General features: G+C 46.8%; 1 protein-coding gene and 1 non-coding gene across 4 annotated transcripts in view; one reads left to right on the top strand and one right to left on the bottom strand.

Annotated features, from left to right (window-relative positions):
- Positions 1–25,152, bottom strand: part of Tgfb2 (transforming growth factor beta 2) — a 79,449-nt gene that overhangs the window by 44,486 nt on the left and 9,811 nt on the right. For 2 of the 3 annotated variants that reach the window (XM_075989411.1, XM_075989413.1), the window contains exon 2: positions 20,671–20,754. The exons of the other annotated variant lie outside the window; for it this stretch is intronic. In XM_075989411.1, coding sequence (XP_075845526.1) covers positions 20,671–20,754 — 84 coding nt within the window. The remainder of the gene's footprint in view (positions 1–20,670; positions 20,755–25,152) is intronic. 3 annotated transcript variants of the gene reach the window in all.
- On the top strand, positions 7,379–7,512 carry LOC142859228 (small nucleolar RNA SNORA70). The gene has a single exon (XR_012912143.1). It is a non-coding gene; the product is annotated as a small nucleolar RNA SNORA70 (small nucleolar RNA).

Below are 25,152 nucleotides of genomic sequence, written 5' to 3' on the forward strand. Positions count from 1 at the left end.
GGTTTACCAGTCTGCAAGCCATTGTGCAACTACATGAAGCTAAAACAGAAAATCAGCTGAAAACTCTGACTCAAGTCAGCCTGATTCCAAGCCCACGGTCTTTCCGCTGTTTCCTGCCTCTGTCTCATAAAGATTTCTTCCGTAGTCTTTCAAGGGATGAGAATGGGAAAAGAAAAATGAAAGAGCAACCCAAGCTTGGTACCGGGAAGAGCCTTCTGAAAGAGTTGGGCACAGAAGGGACCAGAGCCACCCAGGGAGCAGACAGAATCTCCTGTGATGAGGTCCAGGGAGAGAACTGGATGACATGTCATACTGGACTGTGACACAGTAGTCTGGGCTACTTCTAATTGCCCCAACAGTCCATTTCCCAAAGAGAAAAGACGGAAAGGAGCCAGGCAGCATCACAGTAGGGATTCTATGTTTTGAAAGTGATGACCTGGGACCCACATCACTGCTCCTTGAGCAGGCCTTCTCTGGCCAGGACTTTGGTCATTTCCTACTCAGAGCTGTCTGCTGAAGCTCAGTGAAGAAGAAACTTGGGTTTTGGTTCTAACATGTGGATGTTAAACCCTTGTTAAGTCCTTCATGGAAAATCGTCCAAGTCTCATAGCCAAGGGATCAAGGGCTTTGACCAAGGATGCTGCCACTGGTCAGCATATGATTTGAAGAAGACTCAACCTTGGGCTTGTGAAGTAGGGGTCACTTCATAGGGCTCTAACCAGACCCAAATAGATCTGTCCTGCTGGAAAGAAGTAGTCTTGCTAATTTGTATTGAGTAAGAGTGTGCAGTGCAGATAGTCTTAGAAGCCATCTTCAGAGAGTGAGCCTCTGATTACGTGTTCTGATCTGATCCTCTGGCCCCTAAATATCTTTTGAGCTTCATCTTCCAGTCTGCAGAGAAGGCAATTAAGGTTCAGAGACATCCACCCAAAGTACCCGTAGGAGGACAAAAGAGTGAAATCCAGGTCTTGAACTCCTATGGAGTCCCCTTCCACGCACCACATTTGTCTTAAGCTTGGAAGGGCTCCCTCGGACTTCAGTGTGTGTAAACCCCAGCTCCACTTGGGAGCGAGATCAGGTCACTCGATCACTGGTTCTATGGATGACAGTGGTATGGGGGGTGCAGAGTGTTCGCCGGAGATCTCTCAAGTACCTGCAGTCCGTCGTCAACACCCTAGTCTTATGGATCCTCCCCACAGGTCATTCTCAAGTGCATGCTCACAGTATATATAATATAGTTGAGTTTCACCTTCTGCCCTTTTTTGGTCAGAACCTATGGTATATGTGAACTGTCCTTGAAATTTAAACTTAGGGGAATCAAATGAGTGTTGAGTCAGTGCCTGGGAGGCCCATCTCAGTAGGTCAAGGGCCAATCACAGTAGCTGAGTCTGACCTCATGACATCAGTGCTACCTATAAGTTCCTCCAGGGCAACCCCCTTTTTTGGTCTCATTTTTCAGTCAAGTAGACTAAGGCTTAGGAGGGGGAGGCAGTTCTGCTAGCCTGCACTGAGAAAGTCACGTGACAAAACACAGGTCACCATTTTATCAACTGCCAAAGGCTTGGAGCCGCCTTTTCCTCTGTCCTGCTACCTCATAGCCTCTGAGGTCATAGCCTTTGCCGGGACCCCTTTTTCTTGCCCTCCCTCCTGTCCTGCATGGGTTTTCTTGGCTCCAAAGTCCTTGTTTCCAGGGCAGCACCACCCTGCCTGAACGAAACACATTGGAGACCACGCAACTAGGTAGAGAAGCCAGAGAGGAGCTGGCTCCCAGCACACTTTCAGGCTCTCATTTCAAGATCAGTGGCATTTGTTACCCAAAACTGTTTCTACCTACAGAACAGAAAGGGGCTTGGCGGTTAAAACTCCTTGCTGTTCTTCCAAAAGACCTGAGTTCCAAGCACCCACACCTGGCAGATCATAACCACCTGTAATTCCAGCTCCACGGGATCTGACGCCCTCTTCTGGCCTCCATGGGCACTGTACTCAATTACACACAGCTACACAGACACCCAAAATTAAACATTTAAAAATCTTTTAAAAAGAGAGCGAGAATAGAGTGCATTTAGCATGCTTGTATTTCTATTACTTTCAAATATCCCAAGAACCTGCTAATGCTTTTCTACCATGCTGTTTTCGCTGTTCTGAATCTACTTCAATACACACGGTTACTTGGATTAATTACTTACTAAAGAAAAGACCCACTAGTCCTATAAAGCAATGAATTATAAAAAGTATTCGCTAACAATAGGATACACACCCAATGGTTAAAGCATTCGAAACACTTATGACGTTCAGTGCCATCCTCCCTTTGCCACCTCTCCATCTTCCCCTGCTGCTAGGGAGGGATCTCATCAGGGTTCTGTCTGTGCTGGGCAAGAGCTACCGTGAAGCCACATCCCCAACCCTTCCTTTGATTCTCTGTAATGATCAAGATGTTCTGGAAGGGAATGAGTGAAATGCTTTAAGTGGTTTAATTAACCTTAGAATAAACTTTCTGTGCGCCTCATTTCTAGAGAACTGTTCAAATAACCACACAATTTTTACCAATGGTAAACTCTGTGTTGTGGAAAGGAGTACAGGGGCAGGGGACAAGCAAGCCTGGGTCACTGCACAGTGACTCTGAGATTCAGAACGTGGTGCTTTCTGCCAGGACACATCCACACTCCAGCTTTCCTGAAGGGGAAACCCAAAGGCCACGCCTCCTACGTGCAATACCCTCCACGGAAAGTTCTTCAGAAGTCTCTGGCTGATTCTGCTGGACCCTTCTAACTTCATTATCCCTGGCCATGGCCTGTGTCCCACCCACACTTTGTGAGACCCTGACACAATAGTTGTGGTTAAATCCTTTAATTAAAAAATAAAAAAGAGACAAAAACACCCCCCACACTCATGATTGACAAGTGGATAACATTCTCCTACAAGCAGTGTCAGCTCATGGGAATTCTTACCAAGAGACACAATCTCTCTCTCTCTCTCTCTCTCTCTCTCTCTCTCTCTCTCTCTCTCTCTCTCTCTGTCTCTGTCTCTCTCTCTCTCTCTCTCTCTCTCTCTCTCTCTGTCTCTGTCTCTCTCTCTCTCTCTCTCTCTCTCTCTCTCTCTCTCACACACACACACACACACACACACACACACATACTCACACACAGGCATTTCAGAAAGTTCTAGTGTATGCTGACCAGCAGAGATTTCAGAATCTGCCTGAATGCGGGCCATTATTGCAGTAGGGTTGGGTTGGGGAAGCACCTCCTCGCTCTCCCAGACATCTGTTTTCTAACACTGAGATGAGTGGGTCAAGGGAAACAGCATGCCCTACGCCATACCCTCCCAGGGGTTGCAAAGGAATGCTCCCAGAAGAGTAGCAAATACTTGTGCACCCGAGGATGACCTTAGCCTTGGAATAGGAATAGGGAGCGATCGTTTTAAGAGCTCATCCTCTCAAACCAGACTCCTCTGCTCCAAGGGTGGCCAGCTCATTTCGAGCTAGTCACTCTGCCTCTCTACCTGAACATCTGCAACTATGTAAAGTCATCCTTTGGGTTTGGCCTCCGTACCCCAGTGCTCTCGGGACACAGTCATATTGTGAGGCCGGCAGAGAAAAACCCTGACTTTACGAAAGAAGCGCAAGCCGTGGCTTGGAAAGAGTCGCCGAGGCAGGGGTGAGCCATGAGCAGCTCTGTGAATACAGCCCTGCTGAAATACAGCCCTGCTCAGCCTAGATGTGTGTCTTGGAGCACAACTCGTCCATGCTAGGGATGACTGCTCTTCCACAGACAACACTCACCAAAAAGCTTCACTTCACACCTTTGCCGCTAGAATTTTCCACCTCTAGCTAAAAATATTGCTTTTGGGGTGAGATTCAATCAAAGCAGAATCTTTCAAGGCAAAAGGACCAGTAGCTGAATAGGGCTCCTGCAAAGGGGCCTAGGGGAGAGAGGGCCTTCTGTTTATATTTCCACCTCCTTGGAAGACAGCCCTGGCCCTGCAGGGGGTGGAGGAGCTCACAGGGCCTTGTCCAACACTGAGGGTGTGTTTTCACAAAAGCCCTTCAAAGTGAACTCAGGGTTTATTTTGTGGATGAATTAAGGATAATAATGGCGACCTGATCTTTGGGAGTCCCCTCAACCTTGACTCATCAGGTAAGGGATAAGAGTTAACAGGGGACAAGGGACAAGGGACAAAGCATGTGCTCTTCTCTGCCACCTAGTGATTTCTTCGATTTGAAAATAGTTCTTCCTTGCTGTGGTCCCAAATGCCCCCTCATGTGTATGTAGCAGTTTACATGCATTTGGGCACATGAATGTATACACACATACATGTACACACACACACCTACCTAAAAAGGTCTCATCTGTAAGCTCTTTCAGACACAGTGGTCAATACAAACTTTTTTTCTTTTTTTGTGGGGGGGCCTTGATCAGAAGGACTTGGGCCCCCAATACAAACTTTTAAAACTGTCTTAATCCCACAATCCCTTAAAAAAGAATCATTTTGTGTGTGTGCATTATGTATAAGTGTGTGTGCATTGTGTATAAGTGTGTGTGCATGGTGCGTAAATGTGTGTGCATTGTGTATAAGTGTGTGTGCATGGTGCGTAAATGTGTGTGCATTGCATATAAGTGTGTGTGTATTGTGTATAAGTGTGTGTGCATTGTGTGTAAGTGTGTGTGCATTGTGTGTGTGCATTGCATATAAGTGTGTGTGCATTGTGTATAAGTGTGTGTGCATGGTGTGTAAATGTGTGTGCATTGTGTGTATGCATTGCATATAAGTGTGTGTTCGTGGTGTGTAAGTGTGTATGTGCATTGTGTGTGTATTGTGTATTAGTGAGTGAGTGTGTTGCATTGTGTGTAAGTGCGTGTGCATTGTGTGTGTGCATTGTGTACAGGTGTGTTTGCATTGTGTATAAGTGTGTATGCATTGTATATTAGTGAGTGAGAGTGTGCACATGTGCATGTGTGTATCTGTAGGTAGGATGACAACATGCAGGCGTGGTTGTCACTTTCCATCCCCCTTGTGGGGCCTGGGATGGAACTCAGGTGTGCAGGCTTTGCAGTGAGTGCTCTTACCCATGGAGCCATCTTCAGTTCCAACACTTGCTCTCCTGTCATAGAGTCAGGCTGGCCCAGATGCCCAGGGTTTTCCTGTGAGCTTGTCATTGGTGTCAATGTAAACATTGTATATTAAGGTAAAGAGATTTATGGTTTGAGATTCAGCACACATGATTCTGTCCCCAGCTCGACCACACACCAGAATGGCCCTTAGCAAATAGCTTGCCCTTTTCCTCAGTTTCCAGAAATGTAAGACTTAAACAACACCTAATGCCTAGGGCAAATGGAAAGATTTGAGAAAAGAAAACAAAGGTCTGTTTGGCTCTGATTGATGCATTAGATATTAGAGTTGCTGGCCAATACCAATTGTGCTGCCGTATAACTCGGGACATTAGAACAGCACAGGGTTAACGGGGCCACACGTGACTGTGCTGCGCTTTCTCCATGTAATGAGGAGGATTTAGCAAAGTCTACCAGCGAGGGTAAAACAGAATCATCAAAGCAAAATATCGAACACTGTGCGCAGCACATGGCGAGCACCCCAAGTGATTCGCCTCTGTTATCTCCTAGGATCCGAATTGTCGGCGAAGGGATGGTTTGCGGCAAATCTGTTTGCTTTCCCAGGTAATTCTCCCACTCAAACATCCCTCCCTCTGACCACGGAAGCCCCCGAGCCAAGCAGCCTCTATCCTATTTAGCTCTGCTCTTCATCTCAGAAAAGAAAAAACAATCTGTTAAATATTCCACTCACAAGGTAACAGGCCTGGAATGCTCGGCATCTCAGGCGGAGCTCAGCTGTGTCTTGGCACCAGATACACGCACACGCACGCGCGCGCACACACACACACATACTCACACTCGCTGCAGCGTGGGGCCAAACTCCATTTGGCCACTTTGTGCGACTCAAATAAAGATAATGAAAATCTTGCAGCTTAGAAGCATTTGCACTGTTGAGCCCTTACCCCTTCAGCTTCAGACCAGCCTAGGCAGTGCACTTGGGTTTGAAATCTTAGGTCAAGTGGAGTCGATTTCTAGAGGGGAATCTCTTTTCTCAAATATTCAGACCTGGGCCACTTTCTTCTCAGGGTTTCGCTCTGATCCATAAATGACACTGAAGCTTTGGGTGACAGGACTGGTCATGGATTTGACCTTCCCCTTAATGGGAGTGAATAACGAGGCATCTTTGGAGGGTGGGTGTCATGGTTCTGCCACTTAACCATCTGACAAAGAGTAGCTTAGCCTCGCTCTGCCTTGGTTTCTTCAAAAGAGAAATAAGAAAATGCAAGTCTTCTGATCGCCAGCATCAAGCAAATCAAATACTCAAGTTACTGGGCACAGGAGGTACTCCATGAGTATTTTCGTTACTGCTGAGCAAATACCAAGTGTGGATAAAAGGAACACAGCAGGTTCTCAACCAAAGGGAACCGGTTCCTCGAGTAAAAGGTTTCAGATGCAGTAGGATGTTACCAGGTGAAGTAAATGCACAGAAAGGAAGGTGTAGACGCTATTGCAGAAAGCCCGTGAGCCTAGAGCCTGGTCTTCCCCAGCTCAGATGTCAGGACACTCTCTCTCTCTCTCTCTCTCTCTCTCTCTCTCTCTCTCTCTCTCTCTCTCTCAAACACACACACACACACACACACACACACACACACACACACTTGGAGGCAGAAGACCCTTCCTTAGATCTCCAGTTGCCTTCTGGATTTTAACCCCAGAAGCTTAAGGAGGGAGGGATAGTGGGAGGGAGAGAGGATGGGAGGGAGTATTCTAGAACAAGAGCACAGGACCCAATGAATCACGGCGCTGACATGGGGGTGGGGGTGGGGAGGGATGTCCTGTGGTTAACCACATTTTACTGGGGATTTTTATTGATTGCTTTTGTATTGAAAGAGACATGACTCAAAGGTACCATAACCACAGTCTTGCAAAGCACTGGGTTCTAGTGGAATTCAGCGGCTGGGATGTCGCGAGCCACAGTGTGGGGTGGGAAAAGGTTTGCTGACGTCATAGATATCTGCTTCTCTCCTCTGCCTGCTGATGAACTAGCAGGCTTCTCTCCCATTTCAGGCTGTGGCGGATCTCAGATCTCTGAGCAGGCAGATCCTGGGCTCTCTCTGAACGTTAGTGGTGTGTTCTCTTACCAGCTGGATTTATCTGCCAACCATCTTTTTTGTATGTTCACAGTGTGCTGTGCCTACAAATCCACTTATTTTTTTTAAAAAAAAACATATCTGCATTGTACACAATAGCTCTTTTACAAGTCTATTTCCACAAAAAGGATATGCGCTACAGAGGGCAGGGGTAATGAGATTGTGAGATCAGAAAGAATACTGCGGTCGGTTAAGCCAGTCAAGTTCCTTTGTCACCAGGGTCTGGGGCGCAGTGGACACTAACAGCAGCCTCCTTGGGAATGTGCACAGCCTCTTGCCCTCATGGATGGCTCTAAGAGGCCTTGAAGACATTTTTCTGGTGGATAGTGATGTCTCTGATCTCAGGGGCAGGCATGTAAGGTATGGAGGTGGCTTAGGGAAGCCCCAGGGTTCACAGAATTCACCCTGGCCAGGTCACCCTGTCCATCCACTGCACTAAGCTGCAGAATAAGGAACATGCAATTGAGGCCCTGCACAAAGCCAAGTTCAAGTTCCATGGCTGCCAGAAGATCAACAACTCAAGGAAGTGAGGCTTCCGGCAACTGTGATGTGGATGAACGGAAGGCACAAAGTAGCTAAGAAGAGACTCATCCTGACGGCTCTGGGGGGTCAAACACATCCCCAGTCAGACCGTGACCCTTGGATAAGTGGTGGGCCTTGCACCCCTTCGGGCTTCACTGTGTTCTCATACACCGCACCAAATCATATTCAGTAACAAATCCCACACCCTAAAAAGAATAATAGCAGCAGCAGCAGCAGCAGTAACCGCACAAGCAACCTGAAGCACAGCATCTGAGAGGGGCCTTGCCCACTGTCTTGCTGACAGCAGTGGGAACACCTGTGCTTTAAGCCCAGGAGGTGGGACTTTGTACTTTTCTGCCTGAGGCCTGTGTTCCTCTTCCGAGCAAGTGGTCTTCCGATGACACAGCGCCTACAGGTGAAAATGAACTGAATAAATGAGATCAAATCCCCCAGGTTGACACTTTCGGGGACAATCCAGACAGAACTTAAAATGAGGTTGAAGGAGCGAGAAGGTTAATGTGCCATGCACTCGGGGGCAGGGAGGAGGTGGCTCCGGAAGTGAGTGCCATGGCTTATAAGCTTCTGGACCTGAGTTCAGTCCCTGCTGCGGAAGGCAAAAGCTGGTGTGACTGAGCAGACCTGTAACCCTAGTGCTACAGGGAAGCGGAGACAGGAGAATAGGCTCCAGGTTCAGTGAAAGATGCTATCTCAAGGGGAAAAGGTAGTGGGTGACAGAACAAAACACCCAGTGTCCTCCTCTGGCCTCTATACAGATCCTCAGAGCATATGCATGGAAATCATACTGCACACACACAATTTAAAAACATGGGCCATCTACTTTGAGAAAATCGGCTTTGACCATTTTTTCTAAGAAGTTGGGAAACAGGAAGAGTCTCATTTGCTATCCTCTCTTGACTGGCATACTTTTAACCCGACATGGTCCTATTGTTGACTAGCTACCACACTGTTGTATGGAGGCATTCAAGAGCTCATTCTTCTGGCTTCACTGAAAGTCTAAAAACTCCACTCTTAGAAGCTCTCCACCCACCAACCATGCCAGGTCCCAGCAGCCGCCACGTCTCTTGGAACCTATGAATGTGACAATCTTTAGATACCTCATATTTATTACAAATGGTATCTGGGACCTTCTTTCCATCTCACAGGAACTTGGACTCTCTTCAGCTTTTCTATACTTTGAGATGGCATCGGCCATTCCTTTCAATGTATGTCAACTTGATGCTAAAGACATGGGCTGTACCACCTACTTTTTTTAATTGAATTCTCACAACAGAAAAGCAAGAAAGTTAAGAGCTTCAACAGTGACCAGGAAATGAATAAGAGAAGGGCAAGTTCTTCAGCCCTCATGAGGCATGAACCATTTTTGCCTGTTAGATCATTTTCTTCTTTAAAAGTCATTGAAGAGTGAGGTTTTAAAAAACAATAAACAAACCAAATCCTCATCTTAGCGAAACACAAAGTGGGGTTCTGAGAGCACAGTAGGCCTGCTGGGTTGTAGCCTGGTCTCCTCTATGCAAAACCTGTATTTCTTGCTACTGGTCCCTAACTTGATTGTCACATGTGAGATCAGAGTTGGTCCATGGGTGGGTGAATCCCTTTCTTGGCTCATTGACAGGTTGGGAGTCAACAAACAAAACATCAGCATCCTCAAAGTTGAAAGGGAAGGTCCACCTTCTGTTCCACAAAAAAAAAAAAAAAAAAAAAAAGAATCAGACTCCCATTACAGACACTCATCTGTCTAGACAGACAGCTAAACAGGGTCCCTCCAGGGTTAGACTTCAGTTCCCTCTGTTCAGCCTGTTGGCTATTTAGCAATTAAAAAAAAAATCAGAAAGAAAGAGGGGGAAAAAAACGTTTAAAGATTGCAGTTCTGAGCCAACCCCTCCCCCACTTCCCAGAGAGTAGTTTAAGTCATTTCAATACAGGCTACATGTGGTAAAAGTCTCAAGCAGAAATCAGATTGAGACAAAGGGGCCCTAAAAATACTCGTGAAGTCTGGCTACAGATACAAGAACACAGGCCCAAGCGTCCCTTTATAGCCCTTGTGACAGCAACTTGAACTCACTGAGGGAGCAGGGTCTCACCCAGGTATTCCTGCAGCTGGGGATGAGAAGCCACCAAAGTCCAGCTTCCCACTTTTCATGTGGGCTGCAAAGATGCTTCTCTCTGCTCCTCCCATGCCCTGGGGATGCTGAACTTTCTCTAACGTACTGAAGAGTGGCATGGGGGTTTTGATTGAGATTGCACTCAATCCATGAGGCACGTTTGGTGGGACGGACATTTGACAATATTAACCAGTTCATGAGCAGGGAGGAAGCCTTCCCATCTTCAACTATCTTCCTTAAGTTCTTTCCTGGGAGGTTTAAAGTTTGCATTGCAGAGATCCTTTACCTCCTTAGTTAGGTTCCCTCAAGGGTAATTTTTTAAAGCTATTACGTACAGGAGTGCCCCCCAGTTTCTTCTCAGTGTGTTTATCATCAGTATATAGAAAGTCTACTGATTTCTTACATGATAAGCGTGTATCCTGCCTTTCTTCTGAAATTATTACTCTCAGGCAATGTCAAACTGCATTTATGTTTATACCTATAGACAATTTTACTCTCAGCCTTAAACAGAATCATTTCTGTCCACTGGGCAGGATGCATACAGAGACTGGGGTGATACGAGGTGCTAAGAATAAATGACCAAGTGATGGCTGAGAAGTCGGCCCTAAACGAGACATTTTTACTGTCCCCTCTTAGGCTCAGAGATGTGTTGTGGGGCGGGGGGGGGGGAATGAATGTAAGACCCTAAAGATAGGGAGAAGCTAAGAAATGTCTCCTGGGCAAGACACTGCCATTAGAGCCATGCACTGGCCGGGTGGGTGGATCTACCTTAAAACAGGCTCACCATCAAGAATCAGGCATAGAGGGGGGAAAGGGGAAGGAGAGGGGGCATAGTTCCCAGGGCTGAGCTATCTGCTGCAGATGAACTCAGAATGGGGAAGTCATGGCCTTCAGTTGTGTACCCACGGCCAACTCCACTGGGCTCTCTCGGATTGCTCCTATTCAATGGTCACAAGGATGATGGCCCTGGGTACACTAACTGAGTACACACACATCAATAAGACACAATCAAATGGGTACACTAACTGAGTACACACACATCAATAAGACACAATCAAAAGCATGGATGTGGGAGAGGGCCTGGTAGGGATGAGGGAGGAGCCTCGATACGGATGGGAGGGAGGTTCTGGGGCAGAGAATTAGAATGCATTCTATCCATGTATAAAACTGCAAATATCAAAACTAATAATAGAAGGAAAAATACTACAGGGAGCAGAAAGGAAGTCAGTATTCCTTTATCAAGGTGGAGAGAGAGAGAGACACAGGCTTGTGGTGATGAGATTTCTTTAAGCCTATTAATACTGCTACACTTGGTGGACACAGCATTCTTCCAGGTAGGCAATTGGAAGCTGGCCAGCCTGCCATGTGTGGAGAGATGAAAGCATCATGTGACTAAAACCAGACCTCACTGTCCTTTCTCCAGAAGTCCTCAGCATGACACACAGTACCTTTTCTATTACGGTACAGATTTACAAAATCCAGCCCCTGCCGGGCGGTGGTGGCACACGCCTTTAATCCCAGCACTCGGGAGGCAGAGGCAGGAGGATCTCTGTGAGTTCGAGACCAGCCTGGTCTACAAGAGCTAGTTCCAGGACAGGCTCCAAAATCATAGAGAAACCCTGTCTCGAAAAACCAAAAAAAAAACAAAAACAAAATCTAGTCCCTGTCTCATTTCACAGACATTCATTGGATGCCCGAATCTGCCCCATTCTTCCCTGTGTGTGTGGGGATTGACAGGCGGGGCAGGGGCTACTATGGAAATTTTTGAGTCCTGCTGGCTGATAGGTACTGGTAGGACCCCAATCTTTTAGCAGGCATTAGAAAATCAGTGCGCTTTAAGCAAATAAATGGTGATCGTTGAAATTCACCAGGTTGAAAACAAAATGAGCAGAAAAAAACAAACACACAACTGCCGAGACAAATGGAAGGATGATTTTATATTGTATGCCATAATTATTAACCAGAGCAGGCAGGAAAATAACAAGAGCACACTCAGCCTGCATCTAATGTGTAGAAAAAAATAGTTTTGCTCTTCAAAGACCACGTATGAACCCCCGCTTCACTCTGATGACAATGTTTGAACCAGAATGAGAGAGAGAGAGAGAGAGAGAGAGAGAGAGAGAGAGAGAGAGAGAGAGAGAAAGAAAGAAAAGAAAAAAAACCCATCTTTCTCTTTGTTGGAAAAGAATGATTTCCTTGTACACGAGGCACAGATGGCCCCTGGCCCCTGGGGTCCCTTTCTGTCATCTCTCTCCTACAGATAAAATCCCACTTAAATTTGAAGTTTATCCCTTCAGGGAGCAGCTAATAGGATGACTCTGGAGTCAGGGAGCCCACGCTCATGCTCTGGCTCTGCCGTCTCTCATCTGTGTGACAGTGGGGCAACAACATACGATGTCTGTAAGCCTCTCCTTCCTGTCTATAATCTCTCATTGGCCTGGAACTTACCTAGTAGGCTACGTTGGTTACAGTGAGTCTAGGGGTCTGCTTCCCTCCCACCCCTGTCTCCAGAGCTAGGATTCCAAGCACATACCACAGGCCTGGCTTTTTTATGTAGGTTCTGGAGATCAAACTCAAGTCCTCTTGCAAGCCCCCTGCAGCCAGGGCTCTCTCTCCTGCCCTTACATTATTAGTAAAGACAGAGTCCATTCGTCCCGTCCATCAACACTCCCACCCTATGACGCCGATAAAACATGGACAGTCAGGCAGAATCACGTAGTTTTATCAGAAGCAGTAGGCACTCATCCTAAACGGAAGTTCCCAGACCACCTGGGCAGCCTTTTAAAAGCTAAAGATGCCAGGTCCCTCTACAGACAATGGGCTCAGAACTTATCCAGGTCAGCACAGATTAGTGTAGGTTTGACAGCTGATTTGGATGCACTGTGCAGGTGAGAACTCCCGAACTTGCACTACCGTGCCAGGGTGAGTGATTTTTACATGTAGAGCTCAGTCACCGCATACCTGCAGGTCAGCCATGCTGGTGATTCACCTTGTTCCGTTTCTGAAAAACAAACTTCCCTCTCCTGAACAACACTACTAGGGTTAATGATCCTTGAAGTCACAATGGTTTCCCCGAATAGGGACAATGGATGCAGAAAGTAGCAGTCTTGGGAAAACAAGCACCATGGACTAGAAAAAGGCCCCTGCTGTCTGTGTGAGCACACAGAGAGTCAGCTCCGCTTCACAGCAGAGGCACAATCCAACTGAACATTAGAAAAATGTGCTCTGACCACTTAGAGTTCAGAAGGATCCAAAACCAATTTAGACTCCGGTTGGTGGACAAAGTTCACACTCAGCAAAACAAGCCCAGCAGTTGCATCATGCACACAACAGGGCGATTCAGAAATACAGATGTCCAGCCATGTGCACAACAATGCCTTCGTTTGTTCCCTCCCCTTCCCACCACTGACCCTGGGAGCAGGCTGGAAGAGCTCAGCATCTGTTGCTACTAAGAATAGGCTGTGCCGATGATTATCTATGAACCGGTAAGCCGTATCCTACCCTGCAGGTTCAGGGGTCCTCACAATGCAGAGCTGTCACTGAAACAGGGGCCACACAGCAGAGGCTCCTGCCAGCCAGAGTTACTTTCCAGTCTGTTCACTGGGTACAGGGGGAAGAGTCTGGCTCTGAGATCTGTACCCAAAGTGTCACTATCAGGAGACCAAAGTTCTAGATTCTAGCTAGAATCAAGAGGGATGCCATGATATGAAGGCTGAAGTCAGCACGGAGTTCCCATGAGACATACGAGGAGCAGGAGATTTGGCTCTCTCTTGTAAATTGCTAGGCACCTAAGGACTCCTAGCTTCCAAGACAATTAGCCAGATTCCTTGCTGAAGACAAACAACCTCTACAGACACCTCCAGGCATGTTAGGGACAGGAGGGCAATCTAAGACCCCACGGCAAGGGAGGTAAGCCTGTTTCAGCATTTGCTGACAAACACACACTTCACACACCACATCAAGACATGCCTCAGAACCCTGGTACTTCCAGCCATGCCTCTGCTACCAGAAAAACTTGTCCTGATCGGAGGAACAAGTCATTAAAAAAAAAAGGGAAAAGACGTGTATGTCTACCCTCCTAACACTAACCCATTCAGCACTCAGTCAGTCTCCGTTGACAAGCTCTTCAGAACTGTAGGCTAGGCCACATCCACAATATAAAAGTCTTCCACACTGGTGGAAACGGTCTCTCTTTCCCAGCTCCTCTACCAACCCCATGACAGACAGCATCGTTTGCTAAAAATGCTGGCTGTCCTCTTCTGTAGGCCAGTCAGTCCTACTGCATCCTCATCTTCTCCTGGTGCCCTCTTCTGTCCCTTCTAAAATCAGGCATGGCCATGTGACATGTGGGATACTGGTGGGGACTGTCACCACGCCTAAGTTAGGGTTACTGATTGAAGATCTCCCAGAGCACAATATAGTCAGCTCAGAAGGCGTACTATAACAATATGAGTAAGAGAGCCATCTTTGTTGCCGGCCATTGTGATTGACAGCAGGGCTTTTGAGGCTGACCTTGAGCTTACAGAACACAATACTACATTTCCCAGAGTCCCAACTACCACGGCACACCATTACATCCATGTGTCTACAATCAATGGGCTAAATGTATCTTCTCAATGAACCAACCTTAAAAAAGTAAGCACTTCATATAACTCTACAATTCTATTCTCCAGCCTCAGTCTTAAAAAAGAGGTCCCTTGTGGACACCTCAAATTTTCAAAGACCTTCCTGGCTGCTTCACAACTCAAGATGGCAGTCGCGCATGCCCACCTGGAAGGATACGTCTGCTTCCGGAAAGCACACAACACTCCCTGCTGCTGCCAGGCGGCCAACTATAGTCTCAGAGGTCATCTTTCAGGTTGCAAATGCCATCTCCTCTCCAAGCCATGCTAAGCAATTCTTTTGGCCTCTGGGATGGCGCTAGAAAACAACCACATAGTGTTGACTTTTGTTTTGGTTGTTTGCTTTGGTCTGCCTGACTTCCTCGCTAAGTTGTAGATTCCCTGAAAGTGAGGTGTGTGCTAGTTAGCTGTCATTTAACTCAGTACAGCCTAGGGTCGCTTGAGAGGAGTTCAGCTGAAGAACAGCCTAGACCAGACGGGAATGTCTGTCAGATACTGTCTTGACGGTTGACTGGCGTAGGAGAGGCCAGTTCACCGTGGATGAGACTATCTGTGGGTGATCCAGCACTATATAAGACTAGCTAAACATGAGCCTGGGAGGGAGCCTGGGAAGCGGCATTCCTCCATAGTGTCTGCCTTGAGTTCTTGCCTTGGGTTTTTGCCCTGGCGGCCATTGATAAAGGACTACAATATGGAAGCCAAATAAAACCTCTCCTCCCCTGGCTTTTTTGGCCACGGCACTCATTACAGCAATAGCAAAGAAACCAGAATAGAGTCTATGCTATATTCCTACACGTGCCATCTGTAGACTCAATTGATATTTCTTTTCAGATAAAGTGTAAAGTCTTGCTGTTCAGACCCTATAAATTAGAAAGCAAAATCTAGCCCAACAGAATATTTTTTTTTTGAGTGATAAGAGACATGGCTTTGCATACTCCCTGGCTTAAATGCTGACTTTAATATTTAATCTAAGGCATTTCCATTTCATTTTCTTAGACTGGGCTCGGTTGCACAGACCCAGAGATTTGAGAGATCAGCTTTCTGCTTTGCAAAGGGAAAGGTGGATTGCCATTCTCGGCGGCTAAGGCATGGTCACCTATGAGTTTAGTGCTCTGTGTCCCTGGCCACTGAGTCAAAGGGCACTACTATTACTGAACATTCCAGCAATCACATACTCTGAGAGCTGCCATTTCGTGTTTGTTACTACAGGTTGGGACACCCAGGAGATACATGAACACACAGAGGGCTGCCAAAATGGTTTCCCGTCAGAAGGGAAGAAGGTGAGATACTAATTACTCAGAATTACTAATTCAAAGCAATCAGGGACAGCGAAATAGCTCAATAGCTATAGGCACTCACAGCCAAGCCTGACAACCTGAGTTCAATACCTGATCCCCCACAGTAGAAAGGAGAGAACTGATGTCCACACTGACCATGTGCACACCTGTGGCACCTCCACACCCCTCCGTGCACACAATGTCATTATGGCATAGATTTACATGGAAGTGTTCTTGCAAGGTCTCACCCCCATGCCTTATAAAGATCTTGCTGGACTTCTTGCTCCTTCTGCCTGGGCTACTCTGTGCTCCGTTCTCAACTGAACAGCCATAGTAAGCCTTTAGTCAAACCACCCTGTCTTCAGAGGAATAGCCACAGCTCTTCAGTGGCCACAGGATCCTGTGTGACTTTCCCTGCTTATCTTTCTAATCTCATCTCCTAGGATACTTCTGATAAACCTTGGGTATGCGAGGGACAGTCAGACAGACAGACAGACAGACAGACAGACAGACAGTGGTGCTCTCCCACACAATCACTCTGATCTCCTTCCTGCCTCTGTTTAAATATTATCTTCTTAAATGCAACTTCCCTGCCCCGACTATATGAGAATGTTACTCATCCCTCCTTCTCCCAAACCTGCTCTTTCTCATCCTCTCTGGAACATTTATCATATCGTGCCTTCTCCTTGAATCTTTAGTATCAATTGTTTTCTATCACCAGAATTAAGATCTCTAAAGGCAAGGGTTTGCTTCTCTGGTATTCACTTGGTGCCAAAAGCAGACACTCAGTAAGGACTGTTGAATAAGTTAATATCTCATAAGGAAGTCCTCTCTTTACTTTTGTTTTTCAAGTGTACTGCAAGCATTAGACATTTATTTTAAAATCCTATTTATACCTGTCGTGGATGTGGAGATCTTTGCATTAAAGCCTTATTGGGGAGTAAAATTAACCCTCTCAGCTCTTCTCACACCTCAGCAGTGATGTAAGTCAGGCGAGGAGAGCTGGGCAGTTCTCAAAATAGTACGATGACCAGAAATAGAAGTAAAAACTGTACTGAAAATTTCCTACTATAGGATAAGAGTCAGAGTAATGGGCAGTTCAAAAATACACCGGACTTCTGGGAGACAGAGTATTGCACATGTCACATCATTACTGTCCTTTCCTCAAGTTTGGTCAGATTCCTACCTGCTTTAAGAAAAATGCCATTTGGAAAGTGAAAACCACAGTGCCGGAAGCAGCTTGGCTGAGTTTGGACAGTGGAGTTTACATTCCGGGGTTGGCTAGATCCTAAGCCCATGGAATGTGTCAGGGTGGGACTCAAGCCTTAATGAGGATGTCAGTCCTTTAACCAAACTCTACCCTAGGGACTTATACATTGACTTCTGCCATAACTCCAGTTCGAAGACTCAAGATCATCTTCTGAGGGCACCGTATGCACACTGTGCACATGCGTGCACACAGACAAAAAAACCTCATACATGTAACATAAAAACGAGCCTCTTTCAGAGCCCACAGTTGCCTAGTTGAAGGCACCTTAATGAAGGGATTACCCACTTGTCTGATGCCAAGATGCTTCTCACCCATGTGCCCAATTCACTTCCCTGAACTCTCAAGGAAGGCCCTTCCCTGTGGCGGACAGGGAGCAGGGCTTTGCATGGTGCTATCATTAAGAGGTCTACCTCAAAGTTTGTAGGTACTTTGGAAAAGGAGAGGCACACAGTGAAAACTCTGACTGGCCCGTGCACTCAGTGGCCCTCCCTGGCGGCACCAGCTGATCAAACAGAGGCTCTGCTGGGTCTGAAGTCTTCCCCATGGGTGTCTGTGAGTAAACAGACCTGCAGCAGCATCACTGGCATCCACTGGCTCTCACAGCTGCAAATGCCAGTGACTCAGGGACCTCAGGAGCACCTGTGGACTGTTTAGAGCATGCACCCTCCCAGCAGCCCCCACCCCGCGCTTCTGACTCCACCGGTCTGGGACAGGCCCAAAAAAGCTGCTCTGTAGGATGTCCTGGCTATACAAACACAGGCCGTGCTTGGAATGCCACCTTGAAATTTCTGCTTTTTAAGGTTTATTTATTTGATTTTATGTGTTTGAGTGTCTTGCCCACCTGAATGCTTCTGCCCTATACCGTGCCCAGTACCGTGGAGGCCAGAAGAGGCACCAGATCTCCTGGAACTGGAGTCACTGAGAGTTGCAAGCTGCAAGGTGGTTCCTGGGAACCAAAACTGGGACCACTGAAAGAGCAGAAAGGGCTCTTAATCCTGAGCCACTGCTCCAGGCACCATGTCTAAACCTTAATGGAGCCACTGGAAAGCCTTGTACTAAGTCCTTACATGAGTTCATCTTTGCGCCTGTTGATCTAGGCATCTGTAGAGAGACTATCTGCTGTCTCTCCTGCTTATCCAGGTCTGAAACTCCAGCTCCCCCCTTTCCTTCCTCCCCCACCCCCACCTCCTTCTTTTAGACAGACTCTAGCCCAGGGTAGCCTCAAACTCATGATTCTCCTGCTTCTGTCTCCCCAGTGCCAGGATGATTGATGTGGGCCCTCCATACCCAGCCACCTCTCCGATCAGGCGCATCCAGCCTTTTGATATTGCAAAAAGATGTTGTCGTCTTCAAAGTTCACACTTGGGAAACACACAATTGGGTTTTTAAAAATTGCAAAAAAAAAATTCATAAAATTTTAAGTGAGTTTGTGTTGCACCGCACAGCCGTCCTCGGCCACATGCAGTCTGAGTGCTGGGCAGATCTGTGGGAGGCCAGCTGTCGGCTTAGGCAGGTTAACCTCACCTCTCTCTCTCTCTCTCAGTCTCATGACCAGTCTTTTGAGACAGGTCTCTCATTGGTCTGGAGCTCATCAGTTAGACTAGATGGGTTGGCCAGTGAGGCCCAAGGATCCTCCTGTCTCCAACTCCCAGAGTTACAACTGTGTGCCATCATGGCTGGCACTGTCCCATAGGTTCTGGGGATTAAACTCAGGGCCCCCTGAGTACTTTATTGACTGAACCATTTCCTGGCATCCTGTTAAGGGTCTTTCCTGGAAGACCTCAGAGGGGTCTGCCACAATGGGTGGAAAAGCCCCCAGTATATAAGAACCTGCCAAAGTCTGAGCCCTCATCTCCTTCTTCACCCTCAGAGATATTCAGATCAATCCCAGGTTCCCCAGGAAGTGCTAGAGTTTCATGTGTCTTATTCACTAAAGGAAGAGGAAAGCTCTCGGCAACCACTGACTGAGAAAAACCTCAACAAAACAGAGGGATCAAAGAAAAAAACTACCAGGAACCAGATAAGGGCTCAGCCTGCTTACTGGGCAGAAGGGGAAGAGGAAATTCACCTAAGGTAGTAGGTAAGAGAGTTACAAAATGATTGGGCCTGGGTTCCCGAAGGAGAGGAGAAGCAGGAAGAAGTGAGTTTGGAGCCTGTGGGTAGGGTGGAGCAAAGCCAGGTCACACCTGAATTCCAATGTCAGCTCTGCTACCAGCCAGTTCTGGGACAAGGACAAGGAACTCACTTCTCCAAACCACAATTTCCTGAAGAAAGAAATGGAGAGAGAGAGACAGAGAGAGACAGAGAGAGAGAGGCTGTCCCCCTGGCCTCTGTCACTAACTCAGATCTGAAGGGTGGCGGTGCGGCATGGGTAACGGATGTGGAGGGGATTTGACAAAGCTCTGCCTTTACTCATTTGTTTCCATTTTCCCTTCCAAAACACTGGTCAGCGAATGGCAAGAAATAACACATTTAACTCTTTGGTTTAAAGAGGAAGAAAATAAAAATCCAGAACTTAGAAACCAAATGCAACCTGTCTGACACAAGAGCTGGCCCAGCAGAGATGGAACATTTTACTGTTTTGACTGCCATTGTTCCCTCCAGCCACTGTGAGTGAGACCTTCTATACCAAAATAAAATGATCAGCATATACTCTTCACAGAACTGGGCTATTGCTTTGCCTTGTGCTAGAAAAAAATCTGTTTCGGCCACTCTAAGTCACAGTAGTTCCCAAGAACTGAGGCCGGGCATCGCAGGTTGCAACATGGGATATTCAAAGAATCAGGCTTCAGCCAGGGCAGTAAAACCATCCTGTCTGTGCCTATGGAGGACCTCCATGTACGTGTCAAGAGTCCTCACCAACTTGGTCTGTTTCCTTCTTCCTGTGTATGGCTCAGAGACAACTCAGTCACTGAATTCCTTGAGTGTTGGCTTGCTCAAATCTTATTTCTGGGACTCACTGCCCAGGACACAGTAAGCATTCAATCACTGCGAATGGAACCAGCTGATGTTCCAAATCAGAAGGTAGTGGACACTGGCTGTTCTATGACCCTCATTCTAACACGTGGAACTAAGGGGCTCACACTTGGTCTCCGGGTTCAGCTAGATGACGGTCTAGCCTATGACAATTCATTTTCTCATGCAGCACAGACATGTCCACAACGATGGTTAGAGATGATGGGTCAACAGGGCTCTCTCGCCCAGGAACCTCCCTCTGTCACTTTCAAGGGGCAAGGATCACCTTTCATTACAAGAGGCATTAATTCAACAGCTCCAGTGTATCGAAAAATAGGAACGCAGACACAAACAAACTCTGCAAAAGGGGGCTCCCATTAATATTCACGCCTTACTCTAGGGCCCCCCAGATAAATGGCCTCTGTGGGGATCAATGGCTCGGTACTTTAAATCCCTCTGTGATCCCTAACACAGAGCTCACACCTGGTAGTCATTCTTGCATGTGGGGCAGCGTGTCACTTCCGGGCTAGTCATCAGCTCTCTGGAAACCGACTAGAAAATCCCAGGCACTTTTGGGACTGCTCACCTACAAGCTGTCTATCAAAATCCTGGCTCGCCTCTGACCAGTTCCCCGCTGGAGACAGACACAAAAGACTCGGTATCGCCACGCCAAAGGAGGAAGAAAGTGGATGAGTATACTCACCAAGGTACCCACAGAGCACCTGGGACTGTCTGGAGCAAAAGCTGCCCCCTGAGCCAGAGGGTGTTGTAACAACTGGGCAGACAGCTAGGGGTTTTAAAAAGCAGGTATTAGCTATTTTACTGAAGACATGCCCAGCCCAGAACTACACTAAGATTCCAAGTAGGAAAGGGACTTGCTGGCTAGTCTTACCATCCCCCCCACCCCACCCCTCAAGATAGCAGACATCTGATAACCAGGGCAGGACAATAAACCCTCAAAACTCTTGGCTCCCACCCTGATTTCTAGTCCCTGATCTCCTTGCTTTGCTGTACCCAGCAGCCCGCATTGCTCGAGGCAACTGTCCCTTTGACATGCTTTAATAAAAAAAACAACAACTTACAATTTATACTGAACTGGGGAAAAGTAATACCTTGAATTATACTAAAGATGAATAAGAGAGGTCTTGACCCCGTTGGACAAAAGAGTCGATTGTTAAGAACAAAGCTTGAGTTTTTGTTTGGCCAGCCTAGGTTTCGCTGTTCTTAAAAACCACCTGTCCTCATTTTTCACCCACATATCAAAACCCTTTCACATTTGGGTCAGAAATCCAAAGGCCTGTTGATTTAGAGCTATGGGCCTGCAATTTCAAAGTTAGCACATTGTGAAAGAAATTAAACATGTCTTCCTTGGAGCTGGACTATTCAGACACCCCCAGGCTTCTATATTTAACGGACAGCAACCGGATTTAAAGGTTGCTGCCTTATTCTCAGAGAAAGAAAATACACTGAAAAACAAAAACAAAAAAAACACACATGTACGTTTGTATATCAAAGGGAGGAGAAAACATTGCTGTGTGTTCGAAGAAACAGCTTTCTTCTCTCCAACAGGTTTTTTGCATGAGAAGATGGGGATTAAAATCCATTGATTTTTCCATGAACTTACCCATATTTTTGTATGTACAAGACAAACGTGTTAGCCCCCACCTCCCAAAAAAGATGGCAGATTTAAAAGCCTAGCAAATACAAGGCATTTGAGTGACATATGCCTTCCAGTTATCTGGTTTGCTGGTGACAGAAGCTGTGCCTACATCCAGGTCAGGCAAGAACACAGGTTCTCCAGCGCTTCATATTGGTTTAGAATCTGCGTGCCTTCCGCCTGCGAGCTTGTATGGGTGTATCTTCTACAGGTAACCAAGGCCCTTCAGAATGGACTGGAACCTTCTTTTAATAAGACAAAGGCTTCCTGGACTCCTCCACACATGCCATTTTAGACAGGGACAGCTGTTCCTATGCTCTATATAATTGACCATCTCCAAAGTCCACCCCACTAGCAAGACCCCAGTGACACATGCTCACGCACGTGTGCATCGGATTTTCAAGCCAGAACACTCTTTGGTTCTGAAATGGGGCCCTGCGTGGCCAGTGTGGCAGGGAAGGTGAAGGTTAGTGATGGCCCTGTCACCGCACATGCTGCTACCATATGCTGCCTCAAGCCGACATCTGCGCCCATATGTTCCCCCCAGGAAGCAACTGCGCTGTTTACTTTTAGAGTTTCTCCACAGTCTGATAGGGAGAGGGGATCCCTCACCCTGAGGATAAACTGTTTGTCACAAGATTAGCAAGTTTTCTCTTTCATATCTGACCTTCAGAGAGCCGTGCTGAAAGTTATCCTAAATAAAAATCTCAAGGAATATAATCAGAGGCGGGCAGAGATGCCGAGGGAGCTGCTGGCTCAGCAGCACGTGTTCCTCTGTGTGATGGCCCTATGCATTTCTTGGGGGGAAACCTAAGGCCTTTCCCTGGGAAACAGCACCTTCTTCAGGCCAGTACAAGCTCTGATACAGCAGAGATAGATACCAGTCATTCTGCTCATTGAATTCAGATGGCTGACCCTGCCCACAGTCATCCAGACCTCAGGGACACAGGTGAGAACGGAGGGAGGGAAGGAAGTGCTGCCCTTGAATCCTTAAGTATGCACCTTTGGTTTGCCTCTGCTCCACTAGGAGCTGAAATATCAATATCCTTCCTTTTTCCTTTTCTTTCTGTCCTGTTCTGTTGCCTTTGCCTGTTGTTTGGTTTTTAAGCAGGGCCACAGGAAAGGGATCTCTGGTGGGAGCTGACACCACAGAGAGTAAGATCACAAACTATGTGGGGCGATGACGGGGACAAAAGGGACTTCTCGGGCCACAGAAAGAAGTCCTCACTGTTTAAGCAGCCAACAGACAACTTACACACGATTGTGTAAGTGGTGAGGCGGATGCACAGGTTTTTGTTTTCAGGTGACTGAAGCTCTGGTTATCTGTGACACTTTGTGAGATAAGAAAGACAGGGAAATCCAGACACATTCAGAGAGGAAACTGTTCAGAGGATCTGGATGCTCATAAACTGGGAAAGAGATTGCGAGTTACACAGACTGTAAGATGGAGACAGTGTTTCCCGCAGATACTTTACAAAGTAACTAAAAACTATGCTGTAAATGATGGGAGTCCTGGGTGCTGTTTTAGTCTAAGACTGGTAGGACAGAAAGCAAGACAACGAATCCATAACTTACAAAAGGATACTTTTTCTTTATTCTAGCTAGTTGCTTAATCTTGAAGGACCCTGGGGTTTAGCAAAAGGCCTTTCTTGGTTCTAAGTGGCAAAGAGTCGTATTGGTAGTTTTTAAATTTGACTATGCCCAAGAGTCCTCTCTGATGCTGATTATGAATGCAAATTACAAAGCCTTTGTCACGCCCCTCTTGATTATCACCCACAGCTGTCAAAGGGGTCCCAGAAACCCTTATCTGGGCAAAGAGGCCAAGGGCACCTAGTTTACAAACCATCCAGGAATACTGTGTGCAATTTGTTGAGTGTAATTAATGGTATCTAAAACTCTCAATCAGGGCCAAAGGGATGGCTTGGTAGTTAAGAGCACTGGCTACTCTTGCAGAGGATCCGACCTATGTAATGGCACAAAACGGTTTGTAACTTCAGTTGCAGGGAATCCTATATGCTCCTCTGGCCTCCAAGGGCACTGCATGCACATGGTACACACATGAGCATGCAGGCATGCTCATACACATAAAATAAATATATCTTTTTCAAAGTCTCAATAAACTTCATGTCAAATTAGCTCTTGAAAAAAAATCCTCCCATACTCTCCATATAGACACCCACAGTACCTCTCTTTTAATAAGAATAATTATACAACCAGGTGCTACCATTTCCTCATAATACTGAACTACTACGACTTTCAACTGCTCTGAGAATGATCTACACACTAGGGGCTTCACTCAAGGCCCTCTTTCCGTGCCGTGAACACTTGTGAAAACAGAGCTGGCTCCATACACTGTTTCATTACTGTGATATTTTCTGACAGTGGGATGGATTCTTCTGGACTATGCCCCCCTCCGAGACAGACTGTAGCCCACAGAAACAGAAAGCACAGGTTTCCATGGAAGAAAGTGACGTTCAGGGCACAGTTCCCTTAGGCCCGCCTAGTGACTTCAGCTAACACATTTAACATTCGATGAAGAGGTAGAAGAGCTGACTCTGCTCAAATCAGCAAGGTCTGCCGTTGTGGTTGTTTGTTTTGTTTTCATGCTTCAAGATGTCTCAGATATAAACAAGATGGTGAGAGAAAGGAACAACTAACCCAGGGGGTTCACAGTCATCTCTAAATGTGGTACCTGCTGTCTCAGTGCCGGGAACGCAGGCTATAACTCAGCTTTTGTGCTGCCCCACCACTTTGGGACCAGGCAGGAGTTTGGTAGCATCCTCTGTCCCTAGTCTCAACTTCCAGAGCTTCAAATGCCAAGGGATGAACTCGGATGTGGAAAGCTAGACTAACAGAGAGGCATCCCAGGGGATGGTTTCTTCAATAAGCCCTCCTCCTCTACAGAGAAAGAGCCTTTATCTGGGACTGCTCTTTTCTCCTGGCCTAGGGTCAGAGTACACCGTCGACACTTTTCAGGATTTTCTTAGCTAGTTAGTTGCTCAATTACAGAACTCCGTTATAAATCAAGTAGGAACAGTTTCAGTACGACCATGAAGATGTCAAAGCAGAAGTGAAAATGAGATTGAACTGGAGGATGAACTATGTATGAATGGCCCCCTAAAAAAAGAATTTCCCCAAATGGAGAAATGGCGAAGTCCTACCACATCTGGTGCAGACAGAGTAATCGGTGATAAACTTGATCTAAGAAGCACTGACATTACCAACAATGAAACCAGCCCAAAGCTTAAAGATTAGATTGCATTTCCCAGAATATTCCCACTGACACTTTGGCAATAAGAACTACATCCCTGTGCTGTTAAAAATCCACCAAGGAAAACCACCTGATGGCTCTGCTGTTGCTGCTTTCGGGCGGAAGGACTGCAGAGCTCGCCAGTCCTGTGGTCATGTCAGCTCGTATCTTGGAGCCAAACGGAGCATTCTTGTTCATGAGAATGAAGGAATGAGGGTTCCTACGGCAGCCCGAGGTTATGAATGGATGGTGATCTGTGAACTAGCTTGTTGAGACAT

Source organism: Microtus pennsylvanicus, chromosome 10 (assembly GCF_037038515.1).
Source record: "Microtus pennsylvanicus isolate mMicPen1 chromosome 10, mMicPen1.hap1, whole genome shotgun sequence".
Taxonomy (NCBI): domain Eukaryota; kingdom Metazoa; phylum Chordata; class Mammalia; order Rodentia; family Cricetidae; genus Microtus; species Microtus pennsylvanicus.